Source organism: Leopardus geoffroyi, chromosome X (genome assembly GCF_018350155.1).
Source record: "Leopardus geoffroyi isolate Oge1 chromosome X, O.geoffroyi_Oge1_pat1.0, whole genome shotgun sequence".
NCBI lineage: Eukaryota > Metazoa > Chordata > Mammalia > Carnivora > Felidae > Leopardus > Leopardus geoffroyi.
Window position 1 is genome coordinate 69,800,326 of NC_059343.1, and position 21,065 is coordinate 69,821,390.

At 35.3% G+C, this 21,065-nt stretch overlaps 1 protein-coding gene across 2 annotated transcripts in view; it reads right to left on the reverse strand.

Annotated features, from left to right (window-relative positions):
* The window catches only part of RPS6KA6 (ribosomal protein S6 kinase A6), a 202,588-nt gene that overhangs the window by 28,941 nt on the left and 152,582 nt on the right, over positions 1–21,065 (reverse strand). The window contains exons 19-20 of one of the 2 annotated variants that reach the window (XM_045471065.1): positions 15,071–15,147; positions 13,146–13,263 (exon numbers count right to left, since the gene is read on the reverse strand). The exons of the other annotated variant lie outside the window; for it this stretch is intronic. Of the exons in view, the coding sequence (XP_045327021.1) occupies positions 13,146–13,263; positions 15,071–15,147 (195 nt within the window). The remainder of the gene's footprint in view (positions 1–13,145; positions 13,264–15,070; positions 15,148–21,065) is intronic. 2 annotated transcript variants of the gene reach the window in all.

Genomic DNA, 21,065 nt, shown 5'->3' on the forward strand with positions numbered 1-21,065 from the left:
TTTTCTGCCCATTTCTTCACTGGGTTATTTGTTTTCCAGGTGTGGAGTTTGGTGAACTCTTTATAGATTTTGGATAGTAGCCCTTTGTCCAATATGTCATTTGCAAATATCTTTTCCCATTCCGTTGGTAGCCTTTTAGTTTTGTTGATTGTTTCCTTTGCAGTGCACAAGCTTTTTATCTTGATGAGGTCCCAATAGTTGATTTTTGGTTCTGTTTTGTTTCCCTTGCCTCCAGAGGTGATATACTGTCCAGTTCCTGGTGCTTCAGGCGGTGTCTCTGGTGTGTGGTGGATGCACTCTGCTGTTGTGTTTTAGCTGCTATATCCTTTAAACTAGTCATCAACAGAGGCTCTCTTTGCCTGGAGTGCACGGTGTTTGGTCCTTGGGCAAAGTTGAACTTTTTTTTTCCTTTTTTTCTTTTTTTTTAAATTTTTTTTAATGTTTATTTATTTTTGAGACAGAGAGAGACAGAGCATGAACGGGGGAGGGTCAGAGAGAGAGGGAGACACAGAATCTGAAGCAGGCTCCAGGCTCTGAGCTGCCAGCACAGAGCCTGACGCCGGGCTAGAACTCACGGACCGTGAGATCATGACCTGAGCCGAAGTCAGACGCTTAACCGACTGAGCCACCCAGGTGCCCTGAACTTTTTTTTTTCTTAAAACAAGCATTTATAGGATAAATTTTACTCTAACATCTTCTTTTGCTGCATCCCACAGGTTTTGGGATATTGTGTTTTCTTTTTCTTTTGTTATGAGACATATTTTGAGGTGCCAATTGAATTCTTATTTGGCCCATTGTTTGTGCAGTAGTGTGTTGTTTAATATTTACATATTAATATTTAATAATTACATTGCAGATTTTCCAGCTTTGTTTGATTGTTGATGTTTAGTTTTGTACCACTGTGGTAAGAGTATATACTTGGTATGATTTTGGTCTTTTTAAATTTGTAATATTTGTTATGTCTCTTTTTATGTGATTTACTTAGGATTCTTCTGTGTGTACTTGAAGAAAATATGTATTCTATTTTTCTTAGATGTAATGTTATATATATATGTATATATACACATATATACATATATATATAACACTGTATTATTAAGTATGCTTCCAGTAAAAAAAATGTTGAAAAAATAACTTTAACTGAGGTTACTCATTTAAAATACAACATATCAGAGGCAAGGTCGGTGTGGCGATGGGTGAAAGAGGTGAAGGTGATTAAGAGTATATTAATCATGATTACAGCTGTAATCATCAAGACAGCATGGTACTGGCACAAAAACAGACATTCAGATCAATGGAACAGAATAGAGAACCCAGAAATGGACCCACAAATGTATGGCCAACTAATCTTTGACAAAGCAGGAAAAAATATCCAATGGAATAAAGAAAGTTTCTTCAGCAAGTGGTGCTGGGAAAACTGGACAGTGGCAGGCAGAAAAATGCACCTGCACCACTTTCTTACACCATACACAAAAATAAACTCAAAATGGATGAAAGACCTAAATGTAAGAGAGGAAGCCATCAAAATCCTTGAGGAAAAAACCTCTCTGATCTTGGCTGCAGCAACTTCTTACTCAACACGTCTCCGGAGGCAAGGGAAACAAAAGCAATAATGAAGTACTCGGATCTCATGAAGATAAAAACCTTCTGCACAGTGAAGGAAACACTCAGCAAAACTAAAAGACAACCCATGTAATGGGAGAAGATATTTTCAAGTGACATATCAGATAAGAGGTTAGTATCCAAAATCTATAAAGAACTTATCAAACAATAACCCAAAAGCAAATAATCTAATGAAGAAATGGGTAAAAGACATGAATAGACACTTCTGCAAAGAAGACATCCAGATGGCCAACCAACACAAGAAAAAATGCTCAAATCACTCACCATCAGGGAAATACAAATCAAAACCACAATGAGGTAACCACCTCATACCTGTCAGAATAGTTAAAATTAACAACTCTGTCAACAAGAGATGCTGGTGAAGATGTTGAGAAAGAGGATCTCTTTTGCACTGCTGGTGGGAATGCAAACTGGTGCAGCTCTGGAAAACAGTATGGACGTTCCTCAAATAATTAAAAATAGAACTACTCTACGACCCAGCAATTGCACTGCTAGGTATTTATCCAAGGGACACAGGTATGTTGTTTGAAGGGGCATGTGCACCCCGATATTTATAGCAGCACTATCAACAATAGCCAAAGAATGGAAAGAGCCCAAATGTCAATCGATGGATGAATAGATAAAGAGATGTGGTATATATATACAATGGAGTATCACTCATCAATCAAAAAGAATGAAATCTTGCCATTTGGAACTACATGGATGGAATTGGAGAGTATTATGTTAAGTGAAATTAGTCAGAGAAAGACAAATATATGCTTTCACTCATATGAGGGCTTTAAAATACAAAACAGATGAACATAAGGGAAGGGAAGTAAAAATAATTTAACAATAGGGAGGGAGACAAAAACATAAGAGACTCATATATCGAGAACAAACAGAGGGTTACTGGAGGTGTTGTGGGAAGGGGGATAGGCTAAATGGGTAAGAGGCATTAAGGAATCTACTTCTGAAGTCCTTGTTACACTATATGCTAACTTAGATGTAAATTTAAAAAATAAATTAAGTTAAAAAATTTCCCAAAATTGGAACAAAACAAAAGAAAACAAAATAAAAAGCACTGTACCACTCTATACTCACATCAACATCAAATTCAATGAACAGGCTTGATGGCAGAAACATCATAACCAACCCTATTATTCTTTTTAACTATCTGATAGTATTTTTTTGTGAAAATAAACATCTTGCTGTTCAAAACAAAACAAAACAAAACAAAAAGACTATACTAATCATGATGAGCACTGAGTGATGATGTACAGAATTGCTGAATCACTATAATGTACACCTGAAACTAATATAACACTGTACCGTTAATTATGATGGAATAAAAATTAAAAAAACTTAATAAAAAATAATAAATATGCTTGGGAAAAATATGTAAAGTAAAATAAAATAAAATAATAAAATAAAATAAAATCTATGGTAGTAGAATTTCTAGAAGGATTTCAATATGTTGTTTAAGTGTAAAACTGTTCTCCAATATAGATTATGTAAAGGTTAATAAGTTCATAGGCTGTCTGGGTGGCTCAGTAATTTGAGTGTCCAACTTGGGCTCAGGTCATGATCTCACAGTTTGTGAGTTTGAGCCCCATATCAGGCTGTGTGCTGACACTTCAGAGCCTGGAGGCTGCTTCGGATTCTGTGTGTCCCTCTCTCTCTGCCCCTCCCCTGCTCTCACTCTGTCTCTCTCTCTCTCAAAAATAAATAAATACATTTTTTTAAATATTTAAAAATTAAAAAAGGTTAATAAGTTCAGTACACTTGATTTTCATATACTATAAAAGAAGTGGATGAACAATTATTCCTTTGCTTTTTCATTAAAGATTTATAGACCTCTTTCTCTTCCACTCTATTCACATAAGCAAGTTAATAAAGCCTTTCTTTCTCTAAAATGTCTTCCCTAAAATGTAGTAGACTAAAAAGAGTACTGGACTAAAAATCATTTCTAGCTCTGCCACTTTTTGTGTGTGACATGGGCAAGATAAAGTGTATACACCTTGGTTTATCTAACTACAAAATGAGAAACCAGGTTCCTTCCAGCTCTATAAATCTCTGACTTGTAAAGACATAAAAAACCTCTTCTAGGGGCGCCTGGGTGGCGCAGTCGGTTAAGCGTCCGACTTCAGCCAGGTCACGATCTCGCGGTCCGTGAGTTCGAGCCCCGCGTCGGGCTCTGGGCTGATGGCTCAGAGCCTGGAGCCTGTTTCCGATTCTGTGTCTCCCTCTCTCTCTGCCCCTCCCCCGTTCATGCTCTGTCTCTCTCTGTCCCAAAAATAAAAAAAAAACCTCTTCTATTAAGAGAAACTTCAAGCCAAAATTAAAAAGAAATATGTATGTAAATCCTGGTCATTTACAGCAAATTTATAGTCATTCACAATTAGACAATATTTATCTTTATTTAATGGACAGGAACATCTTACTGTGCAAATTAACAAGGCAAAGTATACCTGAAGAAAAAATTAAATGGTTTATGAAAATATATTCGATTAAGTATTTATTGTGCTAAGTATGTTAGGAAATGTAAAAAAATGAGCATGACATTTAAATGCTCTCTGAATGGAAAGAATAAAAATGTATACAAATACATGGTAAAGGGGCACATGTTTAATGCTCTAATAACGTACATACAACATAGTAATGGGAGCACAATAGAGGAAAGGTATAAGTTGTTCTTTTTACAGGAGGCAAGGGAAAAGGTCATAAATAATTGTCCCATAAGAACTTCTACTGGTCAATTCTTTGCTGGCTAAGGGTATATGCACTTGAAATATGTAACAGTTTATTTACTTAAAATATTCTAAAATTTAGATAGAACAGCCTTCTAATTAATCCAGTATTATTGTGTTTATATACAGTGAAACCATAAAATTTTCATTACTCTCCTGCCTCTTCTATTTTTGCTGGGTTTACCAGATACTTCTTCTTGCCTTTCCTGTTTTACAAAAGGGAAGCAGTAACGCCAGTGTTCTCAAAGCCTGTGGTTTGGAGGTGAGAATTTAGCTGAAAGTATTGTAGCAATAAAACACACAAAAATAACATGATTTCCACTATCACCCCTCACCTCTACCACCATTTAACCGAATGAACAAAGCTTATGAACTCTGCATGGACAGGAGGCAAACAGAATCATCATCTTAAAAGGGAAAAGTAGCTTATAAGAAACTGCAAATAAGTAAAACAACTCTCAAGAAGTGATAGAAAATGCCATAATTCTCATAACTAAGGGACACTAGTCTAAGGAGTTATGGGCAACTGGACAATAGTTTATCTTCATTGCTAATTTAAAACAAAAAAAATCAAACTGTTAAAATGTACAGAAGGTAGTTTTTTAGAAGGTTCATATAGTTCCTTTGCTCAACATTTGCCATCATTTTCAGAAAGTTTGAAAGATAGAACTAAAGTCACTTGATCCATAAAAAGGGAAATAATGAAAGACCATGTGAAATATTTAAAAAATAGCCCCCAATATCTTTTCCTATATTAATTACTCCAGATATCACACTAAAAAGAGGAGGTGAAAATAAAACTAAACTTTAATATATATTATTTCTTAAGTACTAGACAGACTCAAACATAAAACACACGGAACATGGAAAACTGAGTACTAAGCATAATTGTCATATAAATATTTCAGGAGGGACTTGGCAGAAGATGGCGGCCTAGGAGGATGCTGGGCTCACCACGTCCTGGTGATCACTTAGATTCCACCCACATCTGTCTAAATAACCCAGAAGAATGCTAGAAGAATAGCAGAATGGACTCTCTGTAGCCAAGTGTAGACAAGAGGCCCAGGGAAGAGGGTAGGAAGGGCAGAGAGGCAGTGCATGCTACACGCACTGGTGGGAGGGAGCCAGGGCAGTGGAGGGACAGCCTGCCTGGAAAGGCAGAGCCCACGAGTCTGGCTTGCAAAAGTGGAGGGGCCCGACGGAGTGTGTTCTGGCACCCAGCGGGACTTAACATCTGGAATGCTATAAGTCAACAGCTCTGCTCCCAGAGCTGGAGGGCTAAAGGACAACAGGAGAGAGAGAGTTATTGAGCCCCAGAAGACAGAGCTCAGCTTGGCAGGGAACAAAGGCGCTCACCAGCGCCATCTCCCTCGCCCATCCCCCAGCCAAAATCCCAAAGGGAACCCTTTCCCATCATTGAACTTGCTTGCACCTCGCAAACACTCAACGCTGTGCTTCTGTGAATGCATCCCTCCAACGGTCTACCTCCCTCCCAGTGCTGCAGGGCCCCTCCTGAAGTGGACAACCGAAGGCAAAATGAGCTGAGTCTGCCCCTCCCGCCCCTGTGCACCCTGCAGATCCACCCCGGCTAATACGGCAGATCCCATAGAAGTAGCACCACAAGCCTGGCAGTGTGCAAGTAGCACAGACAGGGGCCACACCACTCCACAGTGAGTCCTGCCTCTGGGAGAGGGAATATAAGGTACACACCAGTCTGACTGTGGCCACAGCGGTGGGTTGGGAGCAGACATCAGGTCTGACTGCAGCCCCTCCCACCAACACAAGTTGCTCCAGACAGCACAGAGGAAGAGGCCTGCAGTTCTGCACAACTCCAGGGACTATCCAAAATGATGAAATGGAAGAATTCATCTCAAAAGAAACTCCAGGAAGTAGCAACAGCTAACGAACTGATCAAAAACGATTTAAGCAACGTAACAGAAAATGAATTTAAAGTAATAGTCAAAATTAATCGCTGAGCTTGAAAAAAGCATAGAAGACAGCAGAGAATCTATTACTACAGAGATCAAGGGACTAAGAAACAGTCAGGAGGAGCTAAAAAATGCTATAAATGAGCTGCAAAATAAAACATAGGTGACCACAGCTTGGGTTGAAGAGGCAGAGGAGAGAATAGGTGAAATAGAAGATAAAATTATGGAAAAAGAGGAAGTGAGAAAAAGAGAGATTAAAAAAAACAGGAGTATGAGGGGAGAATTAGAAAATTAAGTGATGCAATGAAACGCAATAATATGCGCATAATTGGGATTCCAGAGGAGAAAGAGAGAGAGAAAGGTGCTGAAGGTGTACTGAAGAAATCATAGCTGAGAACTTCCCTGATCTGGGGAAGGAAAAAAAACATTGATATCCATGAGGCACAGAGAACTCCCTTCAGACATAACTTGAATCGATCTTCTGCATGACATATCATAGTGAAACTGGCAAAATACAAGGATAAAGAGAAAATTCTGAAAGCACCTAGGGATAAACATGCTCTAACATATAAAGGGAGCGATTAGACCAGTGATGGATCTCTCTACTGAAACTTGGCAGGCCAGAAAGGAATGGCAGGAAATCTTCAATGTGATGAACAGAAAAAATATGCAGCTGAGAATCCTCTACCAGCAAATCTGTCTTTTAGAATAGAAGGAGAGATAAAGGTCTTCCCAAACAAACAAACAAAAAAAAAATGAAGGAATTCATCACCACTAAACCAGCACTACAAGAGATCCTAAGGGGGATCCTGTGAGACAAAGTACTAGAGACATCACTACAAGCATGAAACATACAGACATCACAATGACTCTAAACCCATATCTTTCTGTAATAACACTGAATGTAAATGGACTAAATGCTCCAACCAAAAGACATAGGGTATCAGAATAGATTAAAAAAAAACAAGACCCATCTATTTGCCGTCTACAAGAGACTCATTTTAGACCTGAGGACACCTCCAGATTGAAAGTGAGGGGAAGGAGAACTATCTATCATGCTACTGGAATCAAAAGAAAGCTGGAGTAGCCATACTTATATCAGACAAACTAGACTTTAAATTAAAGGCTATAACAAGAGATGAAGAAGGGCATTATATAATAATTACAGGGTCTATCCGTCAGGAAGAGCTAACAATTATAAATGTCTATGCGTCGAATATGGGAGCCCCCAAATATAGAAAACAATTAATCAGAAACATAAGCAACCTTAGAGATAAGAATGTGGTGATTGCAGGGGACTTTAATATTACACTTATAATCATGGATAGATCATCTAAACACAAGATAAATAAGGAAACAAGGTCCCTGAATGATACATTAGATCAGATGGACTTGATAGATATATTTAGAACTCTGTATCCCAAAGCAACAGAATATAATTTCTTCTCAAGTGCACATGGAAGGTTCTCCAAGATACATCACATAATGGGTCACAAAACAGCCCTTCATAAGTATACAAGAATTGAGATCATACCATGCATACTTTCAGACCACAATGCTATGAAGCTTGAAATAAACCACAGGAAGAAGCCTGGAAAACCTCCAAAAGCATGGAGGTTAAAGAACACCCTACTAAAGAATGAATGGGTCAACCAGACAATTAGAGAAAAATTTTAAAAAGTATATGGGAACAAATGAAAATGTAAAGACAACAATCCAAATGCCTTGGGATGCATCGAAGGCAGTCCTGAGAGGAAAATACATTGCAATCCAGGCCTATCTCAAGAAACAAGAAAAATCCCAAATACAAAATCTAACAGCACACCTGAAGGAAATAGAAGCAGAAGAGCAAAGAACCCCAAACCCAGCAGAAGAAGAGAAACAATAAAGATTAGAGCAGAAATAAACAATATAGAATCGAAAAAAACTGTAGAGCAGATCAAGGAAACCAAGAGTTGGTTTTTTGAAAAAATAAACAAAATTGATAAACCTCCAGCCAGGCTTCTCAAAAAGAAAAGGGAGATGACCCAAATAGATACAATCATGAATGAAAATGGAATTATTACAACCAATCCCTCAGAAATACAAGCAATTATCAGGGAATATTATGAAAAATTATATGCCATCAAACGGGTCAACCTGAAAGAAATGGACAAATTCCTAAACACTAACACACTTCCAAAACTCAAACTGGAAGAAATAGAAAGTTTGAACACACCCATAACCAGCGAAGAAATTGAATCAGTTATGAACAACCTCCCAACAAATAAGAGTCCAGGACCAGATGGCTTCCCAGAGGAATTCTACCAGACACTTACAGCAGAAATAATACCTATCCTTCTCAAGCTATTCCAAAAAATAGAAACGGAAGGAAACCTTCCAGACTCATTCTATGAAGCCATCATTCCTTTGATTCCTAAACCAGACAGAGACCCAGTTAAAAAAGAGAACTACCGGCTAATATCCCTCATCAATATGGATGCCAAAATTCTCAATACGATACTAGCAAATTGAATTCAACAGCATATAAAAAGAATTATTCACCATGAACAAGTGGGATTCATTCTTGGGCTACAGGGCTGGTTTAACATTTGCAAATCAATCAATGTGATACATCACATTAAAAAAAGAAAAATAAGAACCATATGATCCTGTCAATCGATGCAGAAGAACCATTTGACAAAATTCAGCATCCTTTCTTTTTTTTTAAAAAATTTTTTTCAACGTTTATTTATTTTTGGGACAGAGAGAGACAGAGCATGAACGGGGGAGGGGCAGAGAGAGAGGGAGACACAGAATCGGAAACAGGCTCCAGGCTCTGAGCCATCAGCCCAGAGCCTGACGCGGGGCTCGAACTCACGGACCGCGAGATCGTGACCTGGCTGAAGTCGGACGCTCAACCAACTGCGCCACCCAGGCGCCCCTCAGCATCCTTTCTTAATAAAAACCCTCGAGAAAATAGGGATGGAAGGAACATACTTAAACATCATAAAAGCCATTTGTGAAAATCCCACAGCTAATATCATCCTCAATGGGGAAAAACGGAGAGCTTTCCCCCTGAGATCAGGAACACGACAGGGATGTCCACTCACATCGCTGTTGTTTAACATAGAGTTGGAAGTACTAGCATCAGCAATCAGACAACAAAAGGAAATCAAAGGCATCAAAATTGGCAAAGATGAATTCAAGCTTTCACTTTTTGCAGATGACATGATATCACACATGGAAAATCCGATAGACTCCACCAAAAGTCTGCTAGAACTGATACATGAATTCAGCAAAGCCGCAGGATACAAAATCAATGTACAGAAATTACTTGCATTCTTATACACTAATAATGAAGCAACAGAAAGACAAATAAAGAAACTGATCCCATTCACAATTGCACCAAGAAGCTTAAAATACCTAGGAATCAACCTAATCAAAGATGTAAAATATCTGTATGCTGAAAACTATAGAAAGCTTATGAAAGAAATTGAAGAAGATACAAAGAAATGGAAAAACATTCAATGCTCATGGATTGGAAGAATAAATATTGTTAAAATGTTAATACTTCCCAAAGCTATCTACACATTCAATGAAATCCCAATCAAAATTGCACCATCATTCTTCTCGAAGCTAGAACAAGCAATACTAAAATTTGTATGGAACCACAAAGGGCCCCAAATAGCAAAAATAATTTTGAAGAAGAAGACCAAAGCAGGAGGCATCCCAATCCCAGACTTTAGCCTCTACTACAAAGCTGTAATCTTCAAGACAGCATGGTATAGGCACAAAAACTGACACATAGACCAATGGAATAGAATAGAAACCCCAGAACTAGACACACAAAAGTATGGCCACCTAAACTTTGACAAAGCAGGAAAGAATATCCAATGGAAGAAAGACAGTCTCTTTAACAAATGGTGCTGGGAAAACTGGACAGAAACATGCAGAAGGATGAAACTAGACCACTTTCTCACACCATTCACAAAAACCAACTCAAAATGGATAAAGGACCTGAATGTGTGACAGGAAGCCATCAAAACCCTAGAGGAGAAAGCAGGAAAAAATCTCTCTGACCTCAGCCGCAACAATTTCTTACTTGACACATCCCCAAAGGCAAAGGAAATAAAAGCAAAAATGAACTATTGGCACCTCATGAAGATAAAAAGCTTCTGCACCGCAAGGGAAACAATCAACAAAACTAAAAGGCAACCAACGGAATGGGAAAAGGTATTTGCAAATGACATATCGGACAAAGGGCTAGTATCCAAAATCTATAAAGAGCTCACCAAACCCCACACCCGAGCAACAAATAACCCAGTGAAGAAATGGGCAGAAAACATGAATAGACACTTCTCTACAGAAGACATCCAGATGGACAACAGGCACATGAAAAGATGCTGAACATCGCTTCTCACCAAGGAAAAACAAATCAAAACCACACTCAGATATCACCTCACGCCAGTCAGTGTGGCTTAAATGAACAAATAAGGAGACTATAGTTACTGGTGAGCATGTGGAGAAACGGGAACCTTCTTGCACTGTTGGTGGGAATGCAAACTGGTGCAGCCGCTCTGTAAAACAATGTGGAGGTTCCTCAAAAAACTAAAAAGAGATCTACCCTATGACCTAGCAATAGCACTGCTAGGAATTTACCCAAGGGATACAGGAGTACTGATGCATAGGGGCACTTGTACCCCAATGTTTATGGCAGCACTCTCAACAATAGCTAAATTATGGAAAGAGCCTAAAAGTCCATGAACTGATGAATGGATAAAGAAATTGTGGTTTATATACACAATGGAATACTACGTGGCAATGTAAAAGAATGAAATATGGTCTTTTGTAGCAACGTGGATGTAACTGGAGAGTGCCATGCTAAGTGCAATAAGTCATACAGAGACAGACAGATACCATATGTTTTCACTCTTATGTGGATCCTGAGAAGGTTAACAATAGCCCATGGGGGAGGGGAGAAAAAAAAAGATGTTAGAGAGGGAGAGAGCCAAAGCATAAGAGACTCTTAAAAACTGAGCGTTGATGGAGGGTGGGAGGGAGTAGAGGGTGGGTAATGGGTATTGAGGAGGGCACCTTTTGGGGTAAACACTGGGTGTTGTATGGAAACCAATTTGACAATAAATTTTGTATCAAAAGAATAAAATGAATGAAATTAAAATAAATAAAAAATAAATATTTCAGCATTACTTTCACAGTTGGCAGTTGTTTTTTAAAAAAAAAATGCAGAAATATCATATGTATAGCTCTAAACATTGGAATTGTTCCTTGGGAAACTGCATTTTGCGACACACAAACTGGCTGACTAGAAAATACATATATATAATTAATAATACTAGTAGTTTCAATCACTTTGTATGTAGAAATATAACAAATTACAAAAAAAAAAAAACTGCAAAGAAATGGGATTTTGGAGTCAGAAGGAATTTTGGAGAATCTAGTTCCTAAATTTTACAGATGAGAAAACTGAGGCAGTTCTTTATTGGATCCAAAACTAGTACTCTGTTTTCCTAGCTTCTAATCAGTTTTTTTTTTTTTTTTTCTACTACACCACACAGTACACTTGTGTTATGGCTGAGACCCAAACTCAATCCCTTCCCTGTTTTTCTAATGTTTGAAAGGTCATTGCAATCAAATCCCTGATTTATTTACTCTATAATAATTAGGATGAGATTTATTTCAAAATATACCCTACAGGTTAGCTAATGTTAAGACAATTAGATTTTATCATTAGCAGATATTAAATATAAGTAATTCCTTTGGAATTAAATTGTTTTCTATTTCATATGGCAGCTTAAAAGCTTCAGGGCCCTATAAGCCACATGCAGAAAACCTTTGGAGTTTTGTTTTAAAACTCAAAAATTTTAAAGTAAAAATGTTAAGAATTCATAGTCAAGCTTTGATCAATGTTTTTTCCTAAATTCAATAAGGCCAATTACACTGAAACTATACTGTCTACCATGACAGCCACTAGCTACATGTGGCTATTAAACCTTTTAAAATGTACGTAGTCCAACTTGAGACTATAGCATAATGTATGAACTTATTGCATTACTATGCTCTACATTTGAAACTAATTTAATATTGTGTGTCAATTATACTAAAATTAAAACACAATAATGATAAAAAAAGAAAAAAATAAAAAGAAATGTGGGTAGTCCAAATTTATATGGCTTGTAAGTATAAAGTACATAACCAGATTTTGAAGTTTTAATATAAAAAAAGAATGTAAAATATATTACTAATTTTTATATTGATTATATGTAGAAATGATATATTTTAGATATACCAGGTTAAATAAAATATATTATTAAAATTAATTTCACCAGTTTCTTTTTGTTTCTTAATGTGACTACTGGAAATTTTTAAATTACATATGTGGCTTTCATTATATTTCTCTTGGATAGCTCTGCATCATCAATAAATATCTAGGTTTTACTGATAAATAGTTCATATATTATCAAGGAATAAGTTAACATTATAAAAACTGCTTGCATTATCATGAGTCAATGTCTGAACTAAAGAAGAAAAGATGTGTAAAAATATACCAAATGCAGAAATCAGCTCTAGTTAGCTTTAAATATGTATTTTTCCTCAGTAGATTTACATTTTTAGTTTGGTTAATAATGAAACTAGTTTATATTCCTTGAACACATACAAATTGATATGAGAGAAATATGGCCCAGAAGCATGGCAGAAAAAAAAAATTAGCCTTCATCTTGTTCAATCCGTATATACATGTGAGTTGACTTAAAAACAAATACTGACATATAACACCATCAGATACTCTGAAAATACAGACTAGGCTATAACTTAAATATTTCCACAATTTAATATGAATGCAACAAAAGATATTTATACTTTATACCTTTGCTCCATCTGAAATATTGTCCCAGTTTCCACCACTCAAAGAGAACTTGCCATTGCCTATACGTAGCAGTATCTCTTCAGGAGTATCATTGGGGCCATTAGCAAATGGAGTGTAGCTATTAATAAAATAGATTTGAATAGACATGAGGGCCTAATATACAAATTAAATCTAATTGAAAGCAATGAATATAAGACAACATGCAAATACTTACTATAGCAAATTAAAAGTATTATCTAATATTTCCCTTTACCTTTCATATCAAGTTTTATATTTGAAACAATGAACTTAATCTTCATGGATTATTTAATAAAATAGGGAGTCTTGCTTACATAAATATATTTTCCTTTGATCAGTTAATCAAATTAAAATAAAATAAAGATGGCTTTTTGTGTGAAGCTATAGGCTTAAAATTAGACCAAAATAAAACATGCAAAGTTTGTATTCTCAGGCATAAGTTAGCAACACAAATATACTCACTATGAAGAAATTGTTAACTGTATAAATTGAGAATGTATTTAGTGATTGGTTCAAATTTATTCACTAACAAATTAACAGAATTATCCAGGGAAACAGGTTAACAATATTTTTAATTAATGTCCATAAACAATGCGTTAAATATTTATATCAATGTAACTAAAAACTCTATAGTCAATAAAACTATTATGTTGATCAATATTCATGGACAGGAAGACAAATACATTGTTTAATGTTTAAGTAGCTTAAAATTAATATAGAATAACAAAGTGATCAGTTTGTATCATTATAACAGGTGAAACCGAAAATGGTATTCATATTTGGGAATAAAGACTTATGGTTAAGAAGTATGAGGAAGATATCTTGATATGCTTATGTCTTAATTCTCTCTTGTAACAATTAGGTAGAGATAACACTAAATATATATACATACACTCACACACAAATTCATTTTCTGTTAGTCATAAAGTAAATATTTGAAAGCAGCAATCTAGAAATGGTATCCCCCATGGTTTGAAACCAGTAGCCCTAATTGCAGTTCATATGCAAACTTTTCACTACTGTTATCCTTAGTACTTGCTGTGGTCTATAACTAAATGTTTTGCATAAGTATGTAATATATCTAAAAGTATGTGGAATATGCTGATAAGCAATTACCATCAATCCAATAAATAATGCAAAGTCATCATATTCATAACTTATATTTATAAAGCTCCTGTTATGTCAAACATATTTAAATTTTACTAAATTCTTTCTTTAAAAGTCACACCTAAGTACATTATATAATTACATTATAATTCTTCAAATTCCATTCTATGCACTATACTGCTAAACCTAGCCTTTTTTCTACAGCCATAAATTTTTATTCCTAAATAAAAGTGCTACTAATTATTAAGAGTACAACAGCAATTATATTATTTGTAAATTACCAACATTAATATATTCAATTATTAAATTTGTTTAGTATTTATCTGTTTAAGGGAAGGCAGCTATGTGTTTCTGTAGTTGAGTATTCTGTTACTATTCATATTTTTTATAAAGTATGATCTTACTTAATCTCTATCATCAGAAGAGCCAGAATTCAAGTACTTTCAAAAAATTAACTCAATATCAAGAAACTCAGTGGGCAAGTACCCACTGAAAAAGAAATTATTATGTTCAAGTAAACATTAAAAAATTAATGCACTGAATGTATAATATCAAAATAAAAATATGTTTTAATTTTAAAAGTTTTAGTTCTAGTTGAAATTCTTTTAATTATATATCTGAATAGTACCACACTAAACACTTTATTTTTTTACCTTTTATAAATAAACAATATATATTATTTAAAAATGTTGGTACTATTTTATTTAAGGCTATTTTCATCTGTCCATTTCTTTCCAGATGAAAATATACAGATAAAATTCAAATTATGATGTGTATTATTTTGAATATATGTTTCTTACCCAGCCAGCATGGTGTAAAAAAGGACACCTAGGCTCCAAATATCACAAGCAGCATCATAGCCCTGTTGCATAAGAACCTGAGGAAGAAATATATATTATCTGGTATCACTCAGTATAAACTCAGTTTTCTCATCTGAAAGACCATTGTTGTATTTCCAATAATCTCACAAATGTTCACAATTTAAAAACTTACATATGTAAATCTTTTCAAAACTAGATTAATTTAATATTAAAGGCAGAGCCTTTGCAATTAGCAAGCATTGAATAAATGGCTAAAAATAAGGTGATTAAGTAACATGGGTCATAAAAGAAACAACTTTGAATATATGATCCCTGATTCCAATAAACTTTCACTCCTACTCTTAGAAAAACAAGACATAGACATCAAAATTTAAGATTAATGCATACAAAGAGCCTAATATGTACTATATACAGTACTGACTTTTCATCCTGACACTGACTCTATGAGGTACATATTATTATTTCAATTTTGAATATGAAGAAACTAAGGCAAATGTCACATAATTTGCCCAATATCAAAAAACTAGTAAGTAGTGTAGTAGGTATTCTTACTCTAGAGCTTGTGTTTTTAATGTCTATGATAATTGCCTCCTTACCATGCAAAAGATGGTAAGATGATATATACCTTTATGAAAGCAAAATTAATTTATATCTTACATTCAAGGCTTATGTATTGGAAACAGTGGAATATTTATGGATCACAAAAACACATTTGATAAAATTCTGAATGGCTTAATTAATTTTTCATGCAATAATTTAGGTAGATGATTTTTGTTCTTGGGGCTAGTGTTAATAATATCAAACAATATATTTATTATATATTCATGTGAGGTTTCTATATGAAGTTAGTAGAGTTTTGTTGAAAATAGATGAAATGGATTGTAAGACAAATATTTTTAAAAGTCTATACCAACCAAAGCAATCTACACATTCAGTTCAATCCCTATCACAATACCACCAGCACTTTTCACAGAGCTAGAAGAAACAATCCTAAAATTTGTATGGAACCAGAAATACCTCAAATAGCTAAAGAAACCTTGAAAAGGAAAAGCAAAGCTGGAAGCATCACAATTCTGGACTTCAAGTCATATTACAAAGCTGTAGTCATGAAGACAGTATGGTACTGGCAAAAAAAAAAAGACACACAGATCATTAGGATAAAATAGAAAAACCCAGAAATGAACCCACAACTCTATGGTCAATTTATCTTCGTCAAAGGAGGAAAGAATATCCAATGAGAAAAAGGTGTCTTCAACAAATGGTGTTGGGAAAACTGGAAAGTAACATGCAAAGGAATGAAACTGGACCACTTTCTTACACTATACACAAAAAATAAATGCAGAATGGATTAAAGACCAAAACAAAAATGGATTAAAGACCTAATGAGAGACAGGAAGCCATTAAAATCCTAGACGAGAACTGAGGCAGTAACCTCTTTGACATTGGCCTTAGCAACTTCTTTCTAGATGTGTCTCCTGAGGCAAGGGAAACAAAAGCAGAAATAAACTATTGGGACCACATCAAAATAAAAATATTCTGTATAGCAAAGGAAAATAGTCAACAAAACTGAAAGGCAACCTTCTGATGGGAGAAGATATTTGGAAATGACATATCTGATAAAGTGTTAGTGTAAAACCACTATAAAAAACTTATAAAACTCAACACCCCAAAACAGTTACAAATAATAATCCAGTTAAGATATGGGCAGAAGACATGAATAGACATTTTTCCAAAGAAGACATCCAGATCACTAACAGACACATGAAAAGATGCTCAACATCACTCACCATCAGGGAAATACAAATCAAACTACAATGAGACATTACCTGATACTGGTCATATTGGCTAAAATTAACAACACAGGAAACAGCAGGTTTTGGTGAGGATGCAGAGAAAAGGGAACCCTCTGACACTGTTGGTGGGAATGCAAACTGGTACAGCAACTGTGGAAAACAGTATGGAGGTTTCTCAAAAAGATAAAAATAGAACTACCTTATGATCCACACTGCACTATTAGGTATTTGCTCAAAGGATAAAAAATACTAATTCAAAGGGATACATGCACCCCAATGTTTATAGCTGCAATATCTCCAATAGCCAAATTATGGAAACAGCCCACGTGCCCATCAACTGATGAATAGACAAAAAAGTTGTGGTATATATACACAATGGTATATTGCTAAGCCATCAAAAAGAATGAAATCTTGCCACTTGCAAGGTAGAGAGTATTATGTTAGGCAAAATAAGTCAGTCAGAGAAAGACAAATACCATGTGATTTCACTCATATGTGGAATTTAAGAAACAAAACAAAGGATCAGAGGTGAAAAAAAAAAAAAAGACACAGAGAGGCAAACCAAGCAACAGACTCTTAAGTATAGAGAACAAACTGATGATTACCAGAGGGGTGGGTGGGGTGCTGGATAAAATAGATGATGGGGATTAAGCAGTGCACTTGTGAAAAGCAATGGGTGTTGTATGTAAGGGTTGAATCACTAAATTGCACACCTGAAAATAATATTGCACTGTATGTTAACTAACCAGAATTTAAATAAAAACTTAAAAATATAAAAAAATAAACCCACTGCTAATGCTTTTAGGCATAAAAACAGAATAAAAATACTATTAATACCTTAACACTGGGGAGTGCACAGCCAGCAGCATGAACATTTCATTTATAAAAGGTTAAAAATATTAATGTTTGGTTTTGACAATTGTCATACATGACTAATGAGTATCTAACTTAAACTTCAAGATATAATTTTTTCTTAGTCGAAATGTACTTACAAGAACAAGCATATGTGCAAACTTGAGAAGGTAAAGAGTTTATCAAAATACCTGTGTAATTGGCTTACCTACATAACACAAGTAGGGACCACAAAGGCTAATAAATAATGAGATATAGCTAAACCACTCACATCACACAACTTCCCTCCAATTTACTATATGTTCCTTTAACTCAGGATCATTTTTAGACCTCAGTATACACTAAATATTAGTAGGAAATTATAAGTTGTTTGCTTTTATAAAAAATAAAATGTTTTGGGGGATATATTATTTTTTTGCAACATAGTTATAGTAGAAAAGCATCTCTAAGTAAACCTTAAGAGGTTGGTCAGGTTGATACATATCAAAAAGTGAATGCATATTTTTCTTTACTGTTAAGCCAAAATTGTACTCATTAGCATATCTTTTAGCAAACAAACATTCTATTTACTGTGATGAAATAGTGAATTTATACCCCCATAAATGCTATTATTTATTCAAATATCTGCACGGATACTTGAATCTTTCTGATTCTAGTTTAAAAGAGAATGTATTTAATATACTTTATTGCTAATTTTTGAAAAGGTCTGAAATTTAGAAACTAATCCTACACAAAACCTCTGTATTTCATTCATAAAATTGTATAAATATTAATTTATTGCTTAGCAGAGGCTTCAGCATTTGATAATAAAACTTTTCAAAGTATTTTGAGGGGAGCCTGGGTGGCTCAGTTGGTTGAGCATCCGACTCTTGAATTCAGCTCAGGTCATGGTCCCAGAGTCGTGGGACCAAGCCCAACAGGCTCTGTGTTGAACACTGGGTGTGGAGCCTAAGATTCCCTCTCTTCCTCTCTCTTTGCCCCTTCCCCACTAATGTGCTCGCGTGTGTGTGAGTGCACATGCTCTCTCTCTCTCTCTCTCTCAAAAATAAAAAAAGTATTTTGAAAATACAAATACTACCCAAAGATAGTTCAAGCACTAGTTACGGAGAAATGGTTTTCAGACGACCACTTGAAAACCTTCACTATTACAATGATGAGAATGTCATAATACAATGGCAGTCTGTGAAGATAAAAAGCATAAATGGGCTGTATTCTACTTTGTGGACCTGAACTCATTTAAAAATGTTTACCTCCCGACTAACCTGAAAATATTTACCTAATCATTAATCTAAACACAAACATATTCTGTATTTTTCCTTTCAATGTCTGACTTTAAAATGTTCATTTGGGACACACTTAGCCCTAACCTTTTCCCAGTGAGAAGTTTCCATCATACCAGATCCACAAGATTAAGTCAATATTAAAAATTCAGCCATTAAAATGGTTATTCTATACCCTTCTGTTGTCTACTGCATAAATGATAGAATATTTATGATGAATATATATCCTATATTTAACAGAAAAGCCCAAATCTCAAATATTCTACCTTCTTATCCTTACAAAAGCCTTAAATATTCTAGAAAGGCTAATTTTTCAATGTCTAAGCTATATTTCTTAAACCTAGGGGCAGTGCAATAACCCTTTTGTGGATCATGTATTTGTTCTGATATTTATTTTTGGAAATACAGTTTCTATATATTGTAATGTGATAAAAATTTGTACATTCATTATTCTATGTACTTAATTGAAATAGAGATTAAATTACATTTCCTGGATATGTATATAATTTTTATATGGCAAACCTCTTATCATAAAAAACTTTATAAATCAGATGTTATGTTTCCTCTTCAACATCAACATCTTAAAGGAAGAAAATAAATTTTTAATACGGGAATTTTTAATTATTAATAAGTTATTTTTTATTTTCTATATTTTTATTTTTATTATTAAATATACTATTTCATACCTGAAACCAATATAACACTGTATGCAAATCTTACTTCAATAAAAAATATATACTTTTTAAAATATAATTTATTGTAAAATTGGTTTCCATACAACACCCAGTGCTCATCCCAACAAGTACCCTCCTCCCTGCCCATCACCGACTTTCCCCTCTCCCCCCACCTCCCATCTACCCTTAGTTTGTTCTCAGTCCTTAAGAGTCTCTTATGGTTTGCCTCCCTCCCTCTCCGAAACTTTTTGTTTTTGTTTTTTCCCTCTTCCCCTCCCCCATGGTCTTCTGTTACGTTTCTCAAGATCCCCATATGAGTGAAAACATATGGTATCTGTCTTTCTCTGCCTGGCTTATTTCACTTAGCATAATATCCTCCAGATCCATCCACTTTGCTACAAATGGCAAGATTTCATTCTTTCTCATTGTCAAGTAGTATTCCATTGCATACATAAACCATATCTTCTTTATCCATTCATCAGTTGATGGGCATTTAGGCTGTTTCCATAGTTTGGCTATTGTTGAAAGTGCTACTATAAACACTGGGGTACAAGTGCCCCTATGAATCAGCACTCCTGTAACTTTTGGGTAGATTCCTAGCAGTACTATTGCTGGGTCATAGGGTAGATCTATTTTTAATTTTTTGAGGAACCTCCACACTGTTTTCCAGAGTGGCAGCAGCACCAATTTGCATTCCCACCAACAGTGCAAGAGGGTTCCCGTTTCTCCACATGCTCACCAGTATCTATAGTCTCCTGATTTGTTCATTTTGGTCACTCTGACTGGCGTGAGGTGATATCTGAGTGTGGTTTTGATTTGTTTTCCCTAATGAGGAGCGACGTTGAGCATCTTTTCATATGCCTGTTGTCCATCTGGATGTCTTCTTTAGAGAAGTGTCTATTCATGTTTTCTGCCCATTTCTTCACTGGGTTATTTGTTTTTTGGGTGTGGAGTTTGGTGAGCTCTTTATAGATTTTGGATACTAGCTCTTTGTCTGATATTTCATTTGCAAATATCTTTTCCCATTCCGTTGGTTGCCTTTTAGTTTTGTTGATTGCTTCCCTTGCAGTGCAGAAGCTTTTTATCTTCATGAGGTCCCAATAGTTCATTTTTGCTTGAATTCCCTTGCCTTTGGAGATGTGTCTAGCAATAAATTGCTGCGGCTGAGGTCAATGAGGTTGTTGCCTGCTTTCTCCTCTAGGGTTTTAATGGTTTCCTGTCTCACATTCAGGTCTTTCATCCATTTTGAGTTTACTTTTGTGTATCGTGTAAGAATGTGGTCTAGTTTCATTCTTCTGCATGTTGCTGTCCAGTTCTCCCAGCACGATTTGTTAAAGAGGCTGTCTTTTTTCCGTTGGATACTCTTTCTTGCTTT